The sequence below is a fragment of the Ammospiza nelsoni genome, chromosome 10, assembly GCF_027579445.1.
Source record: "Ammospiza nelsoni isolate bAmmNel1 chromosome 10, bAmmNel1.pri, whole genome shotgun sequence".
Taxonomy (NCBI): domain Eukaryota; kingdom Metazoa; phylum Chordata; class Aves; order Passeriformes; family Passerellidae; genus Ammospiza; species Ammospiza nelsoni.
In genome coordinates, this window is record NC_080642.1 from 15,087,153 (window position 1) to 15,104,570 (window position 17,418).

Here is a 17,418-nt window from a genome sequence, read left to right on the forward strand (position 1 = left end):
GTACAGGTAAATCTGTCTGAAACTTAATTTTATGGACTTAGCTGTATTTTTTTTTCATTATCTTGTGTTGATAAAGCCATTCTCTTCAGCTTTTGGAAATGCTAGAACTCTAGACTGCTCTGTTTTAAATTGGAAGTTTTACAGGAGTTTGCGGGTGGCAGCACTAAATGCAGAGTGCGGTTTTGATGGTGGAGCCTTATTTGGATGTGAGTTTTGTGGCTTTAAAGACACTGTAACTTGTATTAATTAATCTCTTATTGTTCCTTTAGCTTCTAGTTCTGTTGCTGGAGCTGTAGGTATGACAACTTCTGGAGAAAGTGAGTCAGATGATTCTGAGATGGGAAGACTACAAGGTATAAAAGTTGTCACTAATTTACCTTTTTGTTTGTTAGCCTGTAAATAACCATACCTACACAAATTCTGTATTACATTCAAGTGAGAAGGCTCTATTTTGTTTCAGTGTCTGTGAATATGTTTCTGCTCACAGCAATTCTGATCAGGGATTTACAAGCCCTTAATTCACAAAAGATGCAAGCATGTCTGGAGAAGGGGGTGGGATAGTGTCTTTATTCATTTAAATGGTGTGTAATACCCTACTTCTGATAGTTTTCTATGAGGAGGTGGAGGGGAGAGAACTGAGAACTCAGTCCTATCAAGTGTGTAAGCTCAAATATGAAAATATTCTTTGCAAGCATGTTTTAAGTTTAGAGGGTAGGTTATACTCTGCCTGCTTCTGGATAACATTTTTTTTTTTGTGCTTGTCATTGATACCCATGTTGCTGTAAGCTTTGACCAAAAAAAGTCTGAATGTTCTTAAAATGCTTGCTTTTGTGCTTGGGCTAAAGAAGCCTGGTCTCTCAAAACCAGAGAGTATGACAGGTATAAACTCAGTATGCATGTCCTGCAACTGGTCTAATGATTTTGCTACTACATTGCAGGGAGTCCTGAGATCATCATCTCCCTTGCAAATGACAGGTGTTTGTTAATCTGTATATTTAATGTGGGAGTGCTGTCAGTATCTGTTCACTTGCTTATAGTTCTTAGCAAGTATAGGTATGCATTAGAAATATTGGGCTAAATTGATTTTCACTATTAATGATCAGCAGTAGTGATGGTTGCTTGCAGTAAAAATCAGAATCACCCACTTAGTTTAGCTTAAGTAACAGTACTGTAACAAAGTGTTAAAAATCAATCAGAAGAGAAACCCTCTAATACTTACCAGAGTTCTTCCTCTCCTGCTCGTCAGCAAATAAGGCTGTTGAACCTGTTTTTCAGTGCCATTTTTTTCCAGAGTAGTAGTGCTGCAGGTCCTGAAAACATGAAGATAAGCTTAACCTATCCTGTGTAGTTTGAGTTTAGCTTTGAAATTGCAGCCAGATGTATCTGCTGCTCTGGCTCTAGGCTTGTAACAGTTTAATACAGGAAGTTACTTTTGTGAAATACACAGCTGTGCAAACTCAGCGGGTGACTTTGTAAAGGACCTTATTGCTCTGACACAAACAAAAATCAGTTACTTGTTCCTTTAAGGTCATCTTTTTGGTGTTTTTTCAAAATCGAGGTAGCTGCAATCATCTAATCCTAACTCTTTAAATATCAACATTCTAGTAGTCTTAAATGATAACATCACGGAATTTAAGCTTTTAAAAATATACATAGAAGCTTTGACAATGGCTGTTATCCTCTGTTTGCTTTTAGCTCTATTAGAGGCTAGGGGTCTTCCTCCTCACCTGTTTGGCCCTCTTGGTCCTCGGATGTCGCAGCTCTTCCACAGGACAATTGGAAGTGGAGCTAGTAAGCAAAGTTTGTCTAATTTGACTTAATTCTTTCCACTTCCAGACTAGTAGAATTCAGCCAGTAGTAAATCTAATATTTGTATTAGCTTCATAGTTTAATATAGTATTTTACATGTTGGAGACTTGTATGTCATGATAGTGCTAGACCACTTGTCAACAATTCTAATTTGCTTGTCTTCCTTTAAGGAAGAAAAATTTGCCTTAGCTGTATTTCTTTGCTTTTCTTTTTTGGGGCATCTTAATGTTCCCTTCTAGGTGGGGAAGGGAGGGTTCTTGCCTTTTCACCCATTTCTTATCTTTTTCTTTTGCATGATGGGCTGCTTAACAAAAGACCTCTCCAACCCCCTTGGGTTTTTTGCTAGCTTTAAACAAATGCTTAAGCTAGCTTTAAAACAATTAGTGGATGTCAGTTCTAAGTTATTATGTTGGTTTTAGGTTCAAAAGTGTCTTCAGTTTTGGACAGAATGGATTTCCTTCAGACGTTGTGTCAGTGAGAATGTGGGTCAGACTTGTTGCACCAGGTCTGCGCTATGCAGCTGGATGAGATGTGCACCTTCCAGCCCATGTCTGGCTTCCCAGGAGAGCCAGAGGCAGCCTGTTACACTGCATGCCAAGAAGAGGATGGGGTCTCATGGGTGCTCCATGTGCTGTATTAACTGAGGGGTGCTGCACAAAGGTGGGGTGGTGTGGGTTCCTGCTGTAGGTTGGCAAGATGGCTGTGCTGAGCAGTGTGGCGGACTCCCTGTGCTGACCAGTCTGCACTGGAAAGGCAGCCAAGAGTGAGATTTTTGTCTCCCTTCCCTATTCCCCCTTTTTATGACAGGGAAAGGAAATGAAACTACAAATACAGAGGAAAACAAACTATCTCTGGTCTTCCACTCTGGCAGAAGTATAGCATAACAGTTCCCTTGTACACTTTCTAATACCTTTTTTCCTAAATTTTTTTCTGGATATCTAGGTTCTAAAGCTCAACAGCTTTTACAAGGTCTCCAAGCCACTGATGAAAGTCAGCAACTACAGGCAGTGATTGAGATGTGCCAGCTGTTGGTTATGGGAAATGAAGAAACATTAGGAGGATTTCCAGTCAAGAGTGTTGTACCAGCTTTGGTAAAGATTTAATCTCAGATTTCTGTTGTAAGATATAATATTTCACTCAATGTCTTGATTAAATTAAATCATCACTATTTATATTGTCTTCTTAATGTGTGTGTGTATCTATCTTATTATTTGGTTTTGAGAGGATGTTCTGCTAAATTTTATAGTCTTATTAATTTTTAATAGCTCATGAATAGGCAGTGGTTCTTTTGGAATTCTTACTAACAATCCAAAATCCTGACTCAAAAGCTACTGTAGTGATTTGTACCCTTTTTATGATATCATCTAGATACATTTTTTTAAACAAACAATACTTTTTTTTTAAACAGATAACACTGCTGCAGATGGAGCACAACTTTGACATTGTAAGTAGTTTGTGATATTTAAGAAGCTTTTGAAATATTAAAATGTTATCTGAACTTAAAATCAAATATCTGTGTGTTTAATAGATGAATCATGCGTGTCGGGCCTTAACATACATGATGGAAGCACTTCCCAGATCATCTGCTGTAGTGGTAGATGCCATTCCTGTCTTCTTGGAAAAGGTAAAATGAAATTAAAACAGTGATAGAACAGCATGAGGGGATTATATAGTTTGTTTTAACTTTAGAAAATTCCATTAAGATAGTGGCTTCTTTTCCTGGTTTACAAGATAATACAAAGTGCATGATAAGCTTCTAAAGCCAGGCTTAATCTTTGCTCCCACCCTTACTGAAAAGTGCTCTCTCCTTCCCTGAGAACTTTTTGTTGGATTGGTGTCACAAACATACAAAATGTGTAAATAAATGAGCTGTTACCCCTTGGAGTAGCTCCGTGGCTGGGGTAGCCTCAGACTGTCAGACTTAGTCAGAGCTGGCTTCATTAGCATATGGGTCTTGGTAGAGGCTGTGTATCTGAGTGTTAATCAATATGATTATTTTTGAAAATCTGTTAAGAAGTTGATGTACAAGCTTTTTTGTTTTCTTGTAGCTGCAAGTTATCCAGTGCATTGATGTGGCAGAGCAGGCGCTCACAGCCCTGGAGATGTTGTCACGCAGGCACAGTAAAGCCATTCTGCAGGCAGTAAGTACAACCAAAACAGGGCAGGTTTGCCTCTGCCAGCTCTACATCTTTGTGATCTTCTGTGAAGATGAAATAAGAAAACAACTTTCTGTGACTTCAGCAGTACTGAGAGTGAAAATGTTTGTTTGTTTTGTTACAGGGTGGGTTGGCAGACTGTTTGCTGTATCTGGAATTCTTCAGTATAAATGCACAAAGGAATGCACTAGCTATTGCTGCCAACTGCTGCCAGAGTATAACACCTGATGAGTTTCACTTTGTGGCAGACTCTTTGCCACTGCTAACACAAAGGCTAACCCATCAGGTAAGAAGTTGTTTAAAAAATGGAACATCTTGATTTTGATCTGAAAGCAGTTTAAAGATGTCTTCAGATACCTGTTTCTTTGCTGTGTATTATTTGCCTTTGCAAGGTGATAATTGAGTTCACGTTTCTATACTGTCAGGTTCTGATATACCAATGTACATATGGACCTTCTGTGGTCCTGTAACTGTGACATTTTATAAAACAAGACAAATAAGATACTTTAACTCAAAGCGTGAGTAATGGTTTTGTAGTCCTTGTAAGAACAAGGATATCAGTGAGAAGAAGTCCAGTAGCATTACTGGTTTTATTTTTTCTTAACAGATGAGTTACAAGGTTCTCTCCCACTTTAAATCAGAACACCCTCTGTTTCAGTTTTTGTGGTTTTTTTGTGCTTTAACTTTCTGGGGGATTTTATGGCATTTTTAAAAAGTTCCTGCTTTTGTACAGTAGTTTGAAGTGATGATTCTGAAATCAAGGGGCTCCTAAGGGCTACGTATCATGCAGTGCTGCTGTGTTTATAAATGAGCACGTACAATAACTGCTGCTGCAAAAGAGATTTTTGGTGATCTGCTTGGTTGGCAGATCCCTGTTAAAAAGATGAAAAAGGAGAAATATTTTGTTTGTTAACAAATGCAAATAATTGGAAGCTTCCAGGTAATGGTTTTATGTATTCTTGTGCTGTTCTTAATTTTGCCTACATTGTCTTGCTGAAAGACTGCTTGAATCTTTGAGGCAGCTTCTAAGAAGCCAAATGACAGCTTTAGATTGTACTCTAGAAACAGGAAGCATCATTCTCACCAGTAGTAGGGACAAGTACTGATCCTGATCTCTGAAGAGAAGCTACAACCCACCAAAGTAAGATTTCAAGAAATTTTGAAGTGGAAATTTTCTGGAAAAGAATCTTGCGTTAGCTCTTAACAAAATAGTTGAGGTTGGAAGAGAGCCCTGTTACCTAGTCCTAGTTCTCCTGCAAGTTGAGCTAGAGCAGATTGTCAGGAGCATGTCCAGATGAGTTGTTTTTTTTTTCTGTTTTTAAGTATCTCCAAGGATGGAGACTTAATCTCTCAGGCTAACCTCTTCCATTGCTCAGCTACCCTTACAGTTAGTGTTTTATTATGTTCAGGTGAACTTTTTTGAGCATTTCATTGAACTTTTAACCAAAGCTGTTTTCAAGGCAGTCTTTACTTGTGTCTTTGAATTTGCTGTGTTGTATGTGCTGCATAATAGCAAAATCAGGCTTCATGTAGTCTGTAGAATAGTAGTGTTCACTCCTGCTTATTATCTATAACTCCTGTTACTTCAGTTTTTCCCTATTGTTTCCTCCTTTCAGAATCCAGGACTATTCAGAAGGACTATTTAGAGATTAATTTATTAATCTCTAAAGGTCCCTAAAGGTATTTGTGTTGCAAGAGGAGGGGTGTTTCCCAGGGAATATGTAGGAAGCACAGCTGTATCAGGAGGTCAGTTAAGACTGTCAGTGAGTTTAAAAGTGAGAGCTGTAATGTTGTGTAAAATGTGATTAGACTGGCCCTTTTGGAGAAACTTTATGAATGCCTCAAAATGGCAGCTTGTTCTAATGCAAGTTAAAATATTTCAATTTAAATAAAACTTTGTTATAACAGGACAAAAAGTCTGTTGAAAGCACTTGTCTGTGTTTTGCACGGCTAGTGGACAACTTCCAGCATGAAGAGGTAAGGGAGTGGATGGGGGTGCACTTCTGCTTTCTTCTCCACCCACCCTGTTTCTCTTGAGGGCTCACCTTTCAAGGACTAATGTTTCCCATTTTGTTGTTCCCTCCTTGAAGAACTTGCTGCAGCAGGTTGCTTCCAAGGACTTGTTGACAAATATCCAGCAGCTCCTGGTCGTGACACCTCCTATCCTGAGCTCAGGAATGTTCATCATGGTGGTGCGCATGTTCTCCCTGATGTGCTCCAACTGCCCCACACTTGCAGTCCAGCTTATGAAGCAAAGTGAGTTCTTACTTTCCATGTTCTAGGGGGCCTGTTCATTTGGATGCTTACAGTCAGTGTGGACCTCTATGCACTTGGTTATATAAATATTCTGTTCTTTCATTTTTTCTCTCTCTTAGTATGTTTCCCCTGGGATAAAAAGTTGTTTAAATTTTGTTGAAAGCTTTTATCCAGAGGGGTTTTTATCCTTTTTCCTAGCTGTTGCCACTGCAGTGCTCACTTAATTTTGAGTCTGTATTGGCTGCACAGGCTATTCTCATTCCAATGCAAGCTAAATAATTCTTTTCTTAGTTGTGACCATGTGGAGGAACGATGTGCTTTAAGTACTTCTTCTAGGGGAAAATATTGACAAAAGTAATTGGTGTAGAGCTGTCTTAGTTGTCACTTTTTTTTTTGTTCCATCTCACAAATTTTGACTGACCCCTTCATCTGCCCTGTATCTTTCCCTGTTTTCTTCTGTGTCCTGTATATTGAGTGGTATTTCTCCCCTAGTTGTCCCTTAAAGGAAAGAAACAAACCCAAAAAAGCCACTAACTCCAGACCTGAGAACAAGCACATTTCTTAGTGTTCAAAGAAACACTTTTGTCCTATAGTCCACTCTCTGCTTTGGGCAGTAAATACCTCTTTTGTGTAGTGTCCAACAGAAAATGGAATCCATATCTGATGCAGGCAGTCTCATGAATAATAATTTTTTATAGATATTGCAGAAACGCTTCACTTCCTCCTTTGTGGAGCCTCAAATGGGAGTTGTCAAGAACAAATTGACCTTGTTCCACGAAGTCCTCAAGAACTTTATGAACTTACTTCTCTTATCTGGTAAGTCTTGCAGTGCTAGGTTTTGGGTGTGGTTGGTATGTTAAAATCCTTAACTTGACTAAAATAAGGCGAACAGTTTTCAGCTTAGATGGACTTGATTGTATACTTGTAGTAAAATACTGTTTTAATGTTCTTTACAGTGAACTGATGCCTTGCCTGCCAAAAGAGGGGATCTTTGCTGTTGATACTATGCTAAAGAAAGGAAATGCACAAAATACAGATGGTGCAATATGGCAATGGCGAGATGACAGGGGTCTCTGGCATCCCTATAACAGGATTGATAGTCGGATAATAGAGGTAGTAATTCCACACTTTTGTGTGGTGATGCTTTTCAAATCTGCATGCGGTTGTATAGGGAATTGAGTGCTTTCTCTCTTTAAAAATACTACTCCTGATCTTTCTGAGTAAGAAACACAAGTTTCCTCAAACATCCTGCTGTAATATTGCACTGTTTTGGTGTTCAGCCATACCAAATCACTTATTTGCTGTTCTTATTGAATTTCTTTCACTGTTTTTCCTACTGTTACCCTTCTCCTCACCTTTTATATAGTTTTCTGTTTATTAGGGGTTTCTTAACTTTATATTCTTCCTTGATTTTAGGCAGCTCATCAGGTTGGTGAGGATGAGATAAGCCTGTCTACGCTTGGGCGTGTCTATACTATTGATTTTAACTCTATGCAGCAAATAAATGAGGATACTGGAACAGCTCGTGCCATTCAGCGAAAACCAAACCCTTTAGCCAGTACAAACACTAGTAAGTACAGCTCAGCAAACACCTGGGCTCTCTAGCTGTGGCTAATATATGTTGGGTTGTGCAGCCATTTACTTCTTAATGAATGAATTTCTTACGGCTTCTGTGGAACATCAAACTATTCTGATTTACATGAATGTAGAAAATTTCATAACAAAGCTTATACTATTGACATGTGTGCTTTTTAACATGTAAGCTCCTCCTGGGACCTGAAAAAGTATCAAACTGAGAGGGAGCTGGGGGTGTTCCTGGCTTGGGATTTCTGAAACAATTCTGTTCTTACAGCTCTTTTATTTAAGGAAGACTGTGAGGGCTTCTTACTGTTATACAGAAATACATAAAAAAACTGAAGAAAAAAAATATTAAACTCCTTGAAAGGGGAAGTTTTGTACCTTCTTACTCACTTTGACTTCTGGTTCTTGAATTTTCTCAATTTGAGAGCTGAACTGAATCAGTTTTAACAAAAGAAAGTAATTGTCAGAGCAGAGATGCAAAGGTTGTCCAGTGATTTGTTGTGCACTTTCTCACAGGTGGACATTCGGAATTGAAGAAGGATGATGCTCGAGCACAATTAATGAAAGAGGACCCAGAACTGGCAAAATCCTTTATCAAAACACTGTTTGGTGTTCTTTATGAAGTATATAGTTCTTCAGCTGGACCTGCTGTTAGACACAAGTGCCTTAGAGCAATTCTTAGGATAATTTATTTTGCTGATGCTGAACTTCTGAAGGATGTGCTGAAAAACCATGCTGTTTCAAGGTGGGTTCTTTAAGTGCTGCAAATGAAACTAATTTTGAGCTTACAGCTCAAACTTTAGATTACTTTTTTTGAATCATCTTTTTCAGGGGAAAATGATACTTTAAAAGTGTTACTTTAAAAGTGTTACTTATTTTTCAAAAGCTGAGGCTGCCAGCTCTGCAGGATTTTTTTTTGCATCATAGATTTTACAGTAGTTGCCAATGCTAGACATTCTTACTGGAAACTTAGGTGGCCTCTGGCTGTGTGTACTAGGAGTGTCAAATATTTCCTTTATTGGTTTTTTGATTTCTAAGACTTGCCTATGAAATTCTGAGAGCAAGATAACTTTGAGGTAATACAGTGTGAACAGTAACAGACACTAATAGCATTCAACTGGTAAGTTTTATTCATGAAACCTCTCCTACATGTTACAGGTAAAGTTGGGGATCTGAGGATGCAACTGGAAAATAAACCAAATAGTTTTTCAGAGACAGTACTGAGTTCCAGAACATGTTTATAAAAGACTCGCTCCTTTATGCTATGTTAAAACTTGGTAAAAGTGATATAGGTAGGAAGAGAGCTGTTTAAGTCTTTTTATTGATAGCTTTTATAAAAGCATTGTGAAGTTTGTTTGCTTTCAGTCTCCAGTGCTGTGTATGCAAGATGAACTGACTTGATTTAAAAATAAAAACTCAGCCAAAACCCCACAAAGCTAATTCTAATAAATTATCTGTTTTAGTCATATTGCCTCCATGCTGTCGAGTCAAGACCTTAAGATAGTAGTTGGAGCCCTGCAGATGGCAGAGATTTTAATGCAAAAGTTACCTGACATTTTTAGTGTTTACTTCAGAAGAGAAGGTAAATCGTGGTTTCTTTTTTTTCTCTTCACTTCTTTATGTAGTATTTTAAAAATGTGTGTCTATTTTCCCAAGCTGTAAAAGTTGAGTATTGTTCTTGAGTAATAAAGGCAGACCTGTGCAAGATGTCTTTATACTACTAGGGAGGAGCTGGCCCAGACTCTGGAGGAAACAAGCTTGTGTTTTCAGAGTCTGAAGCAAGTTTGTACAGGCTTACTGGATACTGGTGAACTCACTTAGGCTGAAGAAGTCTTTGTACTTGTCTTTGCACTTGGGGTTTCTTTAGCTACTGTTCTAATTTTTTATTTTTAAACTACGTAGGTTAACTTTTTGAAGAAAAGATTGAACTGCTTTTAAAGCTTGGTATTGATGGGTGGGGTGAGCAAATACTGCCATATTCAAAGCAGAGGTTCAAGTAGCATTCAGTTCTACATTTTCAAACACCTTTGTTCCTGCCACCACATCTCTACCCCACCCCTCCTCTCCCCCTACCCCAGACCAACCCACCAAACCAAGATCTTTTCTTTCTCTAAGGGGTGATGCACCAAGTGAAAAACTTGGCAGAGTCTGAGGCTTTGCTAACAAGCCCCCCAAAAGTATGCACCAATGGGTCAGGGACGCTGGGAACCACTACAACCATAAGTACTGGGACAGCCACTGCTGCCAGCAATGCAGCTGCAGATCTGGGCTCTCCCAGCTTGCAGCACAGCCGGGAGGATTCCTTGGATCTGAGCCCACAGGGGTAAGTACACTTCCTGAAGCGTAATCTGCATTCTGCCTTTGGTGCTTTCTTGTGGGGTGTTGGGTTTTTCTTGCCTTATTTTTGTAAAAAAATGTCTGGGGTAACATGGGCTGCCCACATTGTCATCTGCATTTCACTGTGGTATTTTCCTCAAAAGAACTGAATTGAAGTGATGTTGAATTTTTCAATGGGTAGTTTTGATACATTTTATATTAAATGTTTAAAAGAGGAAATAAAGCAGTGACCCAATAGTTAGGTCATAATTATATTAAATAATTTTCTGGTTTAGGAGACTGTCAAGAGCAACAGCTTGTAATCTCACATCTAACTGTTGAGGACAGTGATTCTTTCAGAGCTATGGAGCATGGTTCCTTTCTGCTGGAGACCGGAGAAAAAATAAATTGTCCTTAAGTTTTGTTGAAAGGCATTAATTTTGAACACTTCTAGAATTAAAATACAGTGTAGGAATAAATTACTAGTTTGCTCTTATTTTAAAGGTCAAATATTTGTCACTTTAAACAAGAATTGAAATATGTGAACTTGTGAAATGTAGTGATTGATGAGTAGAAGATGATGGCATTTCTATGCCACAAATTGTTTGAGAAGTGTTTTCTGTGCTTTTGTAGGGGAGGCATGTCAAATATCCAATGTTGGTTGGTCTTTATTCGGTAGAGATTTGTGGAATTTTTTTTTTCATTTTAAGTGTATTCAAATGAATGGACAAACAAATGGCTATACAAATTAAAGCATGAAAATCATGAAAAAATGCCATTTAGTGTCACTTTTGACTGTACTTGCCTGCTCATAATAGAGAGATGACAGCCAGCCAAACTCTTTCTTACCGGATGGAGTTAGTGAATATCCTTGTTATGGGATGGAACCTGTTCTTTACCTCTCAAGGAAGTAGTTGGCAGATGCATCTTAAACTGAGAGAGGGGTGTGTGCATGTGTATGTGTTTGTGGGTGGAAATAAGTAACTTTATTTTTAAATTTGGGCAGACGACTGAGTGATGTTCTAAAGAGAAAAAGACTGCCAAAACGAGGGCCAAGGAGACCAAAATACTCCCCTCCAAGAGATGATGACAAAGTAGACAATCAAGGTAAATAATTCTGAACATATGATACTCTTATCTCCTTTTAAAGTAAACTTATAAACTGCAGAAAGAGTTACCTGTGATAAACCTCTTGATTCTCTTAAGTTTTGTGTTTACTTCCTCTAGCTAAAAGCCCTACAACTACACAGTCTCCTAAATCATCTTTCTTGGCAAGTTTGAATCCTAAAACATGGGGAAGATTAAGCACACAGTCCAACAGTAATAATATTGAACCAGCACGAACAGCAGGAGTAAGTGGTCTTGCAAGGGCTGCTTCCAAGGATACCATTTCCAATAACAGGTACACACACACAAAAAATATCACAGTACTTGTAACATGATGTTGACTATGATCACGTGATTAGGGTAGCACCTACAAAGAAGTTGGAGCTTAACCAGAGTTAAAAAATTTCTGGGAAAAGAATCAAGAAATTAAGGTAGAGAGAATAACTTCTGAATAGTTTAAAGTTGCATGGTGGGGAAAAATTGGAGAACTGAGAAAAACAATGCAAGAAGTGATCTGTAGAGAAAAGTACTTCATGATGTTGGAGTGAAAGCAAGGGTTTTCTGTGACTGCTGTTTAACATGGAGAAAATTATACTCAGGCTGTATTTACTTGTAATATTGATGTATGCAAACGCTAAGTGTGGCTAAATGCCTTTTGTGTGCTTCTTTACAGAGAAAAAATTAAGGGCTGGATCAAGGAGCAAGCCCATAAATTTGTAGAACATTACTTTAGTTCTGAAAACATGGATGGAAGCAATCCTGCACTAAATGTATTACAGAGACTTTGCACTGCAACTGAACAACTCAACCTCCAGGTTAGATGTGGCAAACTTACTTAGAATGGGGGGCAGCAATTTCTTGCCTTGACTTATGAGTCATTATGACTTGGAGTAATTTTTTAGAATGAGTGTGTATGCTCTGACACACACCACTTTATGATAAAAGACCCATCCTAGCAATGTGTCATTTGCATAGCATTTCACATTCAAAAGTTCTGCAGTTAAGTGTCAGGGATTAACTTTATTCTTAAAGAACAATACTGGTTATAGTATGAACTTTGAGACTGGGGGAAGAGGAGAAGGAAGCAGCATTTTGTTAAAATTATAGAAGAAATACAGATTGAGGTAAATGTGGTTGCATGTCAAGAACTTCAGCCTTACTTTTCAGACATTTGTGCTCCTTGATAGGTGGTCCAAACATGTAACTTCTAAACAGCACAAGAGCTGAACTGTGTTCTGTACTTTGATCTGAGCAATCGTTAAAATATGAAACTTTCCCACCTCCTCTCTCCCACATAGATGTCGTGTAAAACATGCAGCAGTCTGAGTTGTTAGGCTTCTGTTAGTGGCTTTTTTCCCCCAAACAGAAAGCATCCCTGTTTGGAGCTTATCTTTACCTTGCATAAGATAGAAATGGGACTTTGTATTTCTCTTAAAGTAGAGAAAATGTAGATGTTGCCAGTTATGTCTCCCCTTGAACAGAGACGTGCTTATCCTCAGATTATTTGCCCTGCATTGCCGCTTGTATTGAGTTACTGTACATTCCAGACTTTCCTTTTTTCCCCCCACCCTTTAGAGCTGTTCCATGCAGTGAAAAGAAAGCTAGCATTTCTTAAGCCTGTAATACCTGGGTAGTAAAACACTCTTCATGTTTTCCAGGTGGATGGTGGAACAGAGTGCCTTGTAGAAATCCGTAGCATTGTCTCGGAATCTGACGTCTCCTCATTTGAAATCCAGCATAGTGGGTTTGTTAAACAACTGCTGCTCTATTTGACATCTAAAAGTGAAAAAGATGCTGTTAGCAGGGATATCAGATTGAAAAGATTTCTTCATGTATTTTTTTCTTCTCCAGTAAGTTTTCTTGCTTATTTTTTTGGCATTCTTGGTTGTCTTTCTCTGATTTCCTTTCTCAAAAAACCATCTGAGAGGTTTTGTGTGGACCTTACCTTAAAGGTGGAATACAGAAAGAATGGGTTTTTTATGTATAAGTTGTATAACACTGTAACTTTCACGTTGTTCACTGTCTTTGTAGGTGATGAACTTTTTGAACAACCTGTAATTACAGAAAGTTCTACGCAGCAGTGGAAAAAAATGCCAAAATGGCCAATTGTCTGAGTCTTAAACAACTTAAAAGTTGTTTCTGTCTTCTAAGAAGTTGATATGCAAAGCATTTGGATAGTAATGTTGTCACTTAGGACTAAATACTGCAAGATACTAAATACTGCAAGATACTAGTGTTCTGTTTTTAAAGGAAGAAATTTGAAGTGGAAGAGAGAAAAGCAGATAACTAAAACTTCTAAAAAGCTTGTTTTTCATGGTTAAGGGTGAATACTTAAAATCTGTTGCGCTATTCAGTTGAAAAGGAGAGAAAAGTACATTCTTTGAAACAGGTCTTTGATAAACTTGTGTCATTTACTCATCCTGATACTGCTGCTACTTTCAGTGAGAGCAAGGATTCTTAATTAATGTATAAACTGTTAAGGATGTTTTAATTCAAGCAGGTAACTAAAGACTGGACTGTATTTCAGCTTCCTGGAGAAGAGCCCCTTGGAAGATTAGAGCCATTAGAAAACGCACCTTTGTTGGCATTAGTCCATAAAATGAACAACTGCCTCAGTCAGATGGAACAGTTTCCTGTGAAAGTGCATGACTTCCCTAGTGGAAATGGAACAGGGAGCAGGTAAGGATTAATGCTCAGGTAACAGTTTTGTTGGAAGCTTTGGTTTTCGAAAACTTGTTTCGAGCAACACTAAAAGGACGAGTACAAGTAGATGTACAATTACAAGAGGAGGTAGTGGAAACTTCTGACCCTGTTAAAGACAGAAGCAATGACACAGTTGGGTTTTTTTTAGTCAATGGAAGATGGAATATTTTACTAAATGTTTGCTTACCATCTTGAAACTTGTCTCACTTAAATTGGGGGTGAGAGATAAAGTTTAAATGCAATCTCTAACTTTACCCTTTAAATATCCAAATGTCTTCCTTGTCCCCAAGTAACAAATGCTGGAAAGAAACAATCTATTGCTTGGACACTGATGCTTTTCAGCAGAGTAATTAAACTGCAGAGAGTGTATTACAGTGCTCAACTTCATGATTCATCTAGGTTCTGTTCTCTAGGATGGTAGTGGATTAAGTGATAAGTCTTGGCTGTGAATAGAGTTTAAAATAGCTATAGCCCTACCCTGAGTCTTAAGATACAAAATAAATTTGGAATCCAGCTTAGTAGTTGTGTTTTAAGTAACAAATCTGAATGAATCAAGACCTGTTTCTACAATTTCTTTTCTATACCTCACACTATAGCATTAATCTAACATTAAAATTCAGTACTTTTTTTGTGAAACTTAAAATCAGTGGGAATTAATGCAGTACACAGATTTCTTATTAGAAGAAATTAGTGTCTCTATACTGGCTTTTGCAAATAGTATGTGCTCTGTAATCTCAGAATGCCTCCTTATGTATATTATTTTGGTAAAAAGTGGGATAACAACCAAAATTATAAAGCTGCTGATCATAGAAGCAAAATCCTGCTCTTCTTTTTGATAGAAAATGATACACAAGAAGCCAGAGGGCTGTAGCATTGTTTGACTGCAAGTTTTACTGTGGATTATGTCAGTGAGGATTTTGAAGCATTAAGTTTTGGTAGTCTTTTGCTAGCACCTGGAAATAGAAGCAGCCCAAGATAAGAGGCTTGTTGTATAAACCAGCTAGCTTGAGTATTGGTAGTTTGGTGAGGTGGAATGTATATATAAACTGTTCTTGGCAAGGGAAAAAACAGAGGAACTTTCAGGTTTTCTCTTTCGGTCCTTATAGAAAAAAATCTATTTAAATGAATAACTGCATTTTCCATGCCTGTTTCTGATCCTTGTTGCACTGCACATAAGCACAGCTCTAAATCTGTGCCATCAGCTGACCACTGAACTGCTTCAGGTTTCAAAGATGGTCAGTGTAGGCCATCTTGTAATCAGACCTCAGGCTGGGCGCTTTCTCTTAATTCATAGAACCTCTCTTCCAGATTTTGTCCAACTTGGATTCTGGTGTTCTTGTAGAAGAAAATGTTTTATCCAAACCATGTTAGCTTATTTTTAGAGAAGCAGTCTGACAAATAATACTCTGAACAAGTAAAATTGTAAATGCATGTGTAAGCCTATTTTATTGCATTTTTAATGCAATTGTGGTTATTAGATTCTTTGTGTAGCAACTTTTTTCACAAATTATTTTGAGTTTTTCTCTTAACAGAGGATCCCAAGCTTTAAAATTCTTCAATACACATCAATTAAAATGCCAACTGCAAAGACATCCAGACTGTGCTAATGTGAAACAGTGGAAAGGTGGACCTGTGAAGATTGATCCTCTGGCTTTGGTACAAGCCATTGAAAGATACCTTGTAGTTAGAGGTATTTATTTATTACACAGTCACTTGCATTTTCCTTTTTGGAATAGTTTCTGGTGTCAGTGTAGAGTCTGTAAAAACCTCTTGAGGATTGTGCTGAAGAAAAATGGAAGGTACCTATGAAGATAACCTTGCTCACAAGGGAGGAGATTAAAGCTGTAGAGAATCTTCCTTTTCTGGGACAGACTGTTTCCTGTGGTAAACAGTTCAGTCAAAATGCTAACAGAAGTATTACTGCTTTACTGTCACACTGGCTGTAGCTTGTCAGTTTTCATGCCAGGTGTTGCTACTGAAGTTTGTTTTAACAGTTCTGAATCTTACTGTTTTTAACTGATACATTTTGGAACTGTTTTAAAAGTTTTAGTAGTTGTAACAGATGGAGTACCAAAGCATTGTTACCTTTTTCATGAATAACAGCAAATGAGGATGTCTTCTCTCTTGCCTCAGGTTATGGAAGAGTTAGAGAAGATGATGAAGATAGTGATGATGATGGGTCAGATGAAGAAATAGATGAATCTTTGGTAAGCTTTTGCTCTGGGAGTATGGGGAGGGTGCAGGGAGGGTGAGGAGGGCCTTAAAGAAAAGCTATGCAACAAGTTTTCTCACTTGTATGGTGGTTGTTTTTTTTTTATTTTTTGTTCAGGCTGCTCAATTCTTAAATTCAGGGAATGTGAGACATAGATTGCAGTTTTACATTGGAGATCACTTGCTGCCATACAATATGACTGTGTACCAGGCAGTCAGGCAGTACAGTTTGCAAGCTGAGGAAGAGAGGGAGTCTACAGATGATGAAAGTAACCCACTGGGGAGAGCTGGGATTTGGACAAAAACACACACCATTTGGTAAGTTGCCTAGAGAAACCCAGGAATAACTTCTCCAGTTTAATAAATGTATATACATCAAGAAATTTGGAATATAGCGGTCTTCTTTTTTATCTCTTTGAAAAATCTGGAGCTTTGCATTTCCTGATGTGCTTGAGATAGTTAAAACTTAGGAAGAATGCATTGATAGCTCCTGATATTCTTTCTAGCTCCTGAGTAAAGCTGGTGAACAAGAAATGGGGAATTCTAAATGATACCTGCTAGATGGGGAGGAACCATTCTTAGTGTTAGATAACTAACCACAAACAGCAGAGAATGTGCAGTGTGCAACTAATGGTTGACTTCATACTAATTTTCCCAGTTGATTGCTGTGAAAATGAATCTATTCTGTGGCCATACTTTGCAAGAAACATTGACATGTGACTGTGCTGAAGATATTAATATTCTTTTTAACATTTAAATGTGCAAAAGAAAAAAGCAAATAAAAACCCATAAAACAGCAACCAAAAAATGCCAAAACGTAACCTAACTGTAACTCTCTAACCTCAGTCACTTTGGGGTTTTGTTGATACCTTCCCCTTCTCTCCTTGCAGTTCATAGAGCTGAAGGGTCCCTGTTTCTTCTCCCCTGTGAAATACTTTGCTTCAGAGGCTGGATCATATCTCAGTACAGCGTTCTTGTCTTTCTGCTTTTAACTGTCATTCAAAGAAAGTTCTGGAAAGCTGAGAACTAACACCTTTAAAAGTGCTGTTGTTTCGCTGTAATTTAGCATTTCAAAACATATTTTTAACTTTTGTTTGCTTTTTAGGTACAAACCTGTGCGAGAGGATGAAGATGGTAATAAGGACTGTGTTGGGGGTAAAAGAGGAAGAGCACAAACTGCTCCCACAAAAACCTCCCCTAGGAATTCTAAAAAACATGATGAATTATGGCATGGTGAGTGTGGTGCCTTGCTATAGGTTAGATTTCCTGTCAGTCCTCT

The 17,418-nt window shown here is 38.1% G+C and overlaps 1 protein-coding gene across 8 annotated transcripts in view; it reads left to right on the forward strand.

Annotated features, from left to right (window-relative positions):
• The window catches only part of TRIP12 (thyroid hormone receptor interactor 12), a 77,820-nt gene that overhangs the window by 46,604 nt on the left and 13,798 nt on the right, over window positions 1–17,418 (forward strand). For 5 of the 8 annotated variants that reach the window (XM_059479353.1, XM_059479356.1, XM_059479358.1 and 2 more), the window contains 24 exons: window positions 270–353; window positions 1,696–1,791; window positions 2,752–2,900; window positions 3,218–3,253; window positions 3,338–3,433; window positions 3,858–3,950; window positions 4,090–4,251; window positions 5,874–5,942; window positions 6,056–6,221; window positions 6,920–7,037; window positions 7,178–7,334; window positions 7,638–7,791; window positions 8,319–8,547; window positions 9,266–9,384; window positions 9,918–10,125; window positions 11,125–11,225; window positions 11,346–11,520; window positions 11,899–12,040; window positions 12,884–13,075; window positions 13,753–13,904; window positions 15,446–15,618; window positions 16,062–16,135; window positions 16,258–16,457; window positions 17,245–17,372. In XM_059479353.1, the coding sequence (XP_059335336.1) occupies window positions 270–353; window positions 1,696–1,791; window positions 2,752–2,900; window positions 3,218–3,253; window positions 3,338–3,433; window positions 3,858–3,950; window positions 4,090–4,251; window positions 5,874–5,942; window positions 6,056–6,221; window positions 6,920–7,037; window positions 7,178–7,334; window positions 7,638–7,791; window positions 8,319–8,547; window positions 9,266–9,384; window positions 9,918–10,125; window positions 11,125–11,225; window positions 11,346–11,520; window positions 11,899–12,040; window positions 12,884–13,075; window positions 13,753–13,904; window positions 15,446–15,618; window positions 16,062–16,135; window positions 16,258–16,457; window positions 17,245–17,372 (3,273 nt within the window). The remainder of the gene's footprint in view (window positions 1–269; window positions 354–1,695; window positions 1,792–2,751; window positions 2,901–3,217; window positions 3,254–3,337; window positions 3,434–3,857; window positions 3,951–4,089; window positions 4,252–5,873; window positions 5,943–6,055; window positions 6,222–6,919; window positions 7,038–7,177; window positions 7,335–7,637; window positions 7,792–8,318; window positions 8,548–9,265; window positions 9,385–9,917; window positions 10,126–11,124; window positions 11,226–11,345; window positions 11,521–11,898; window positions 12,041–12,883; window positions 13,076–13,752; window positions 13,905–15,445; window positions 15,619–16,061; window positions 16,136–16,257; window positions 16,458–17,244; window positions 17,373–17,418) is intronic. The other 3 variants (XM_059479355.1, XM_059479361.1, XM_059479357.1) reach the window with 2 other exon arrangements.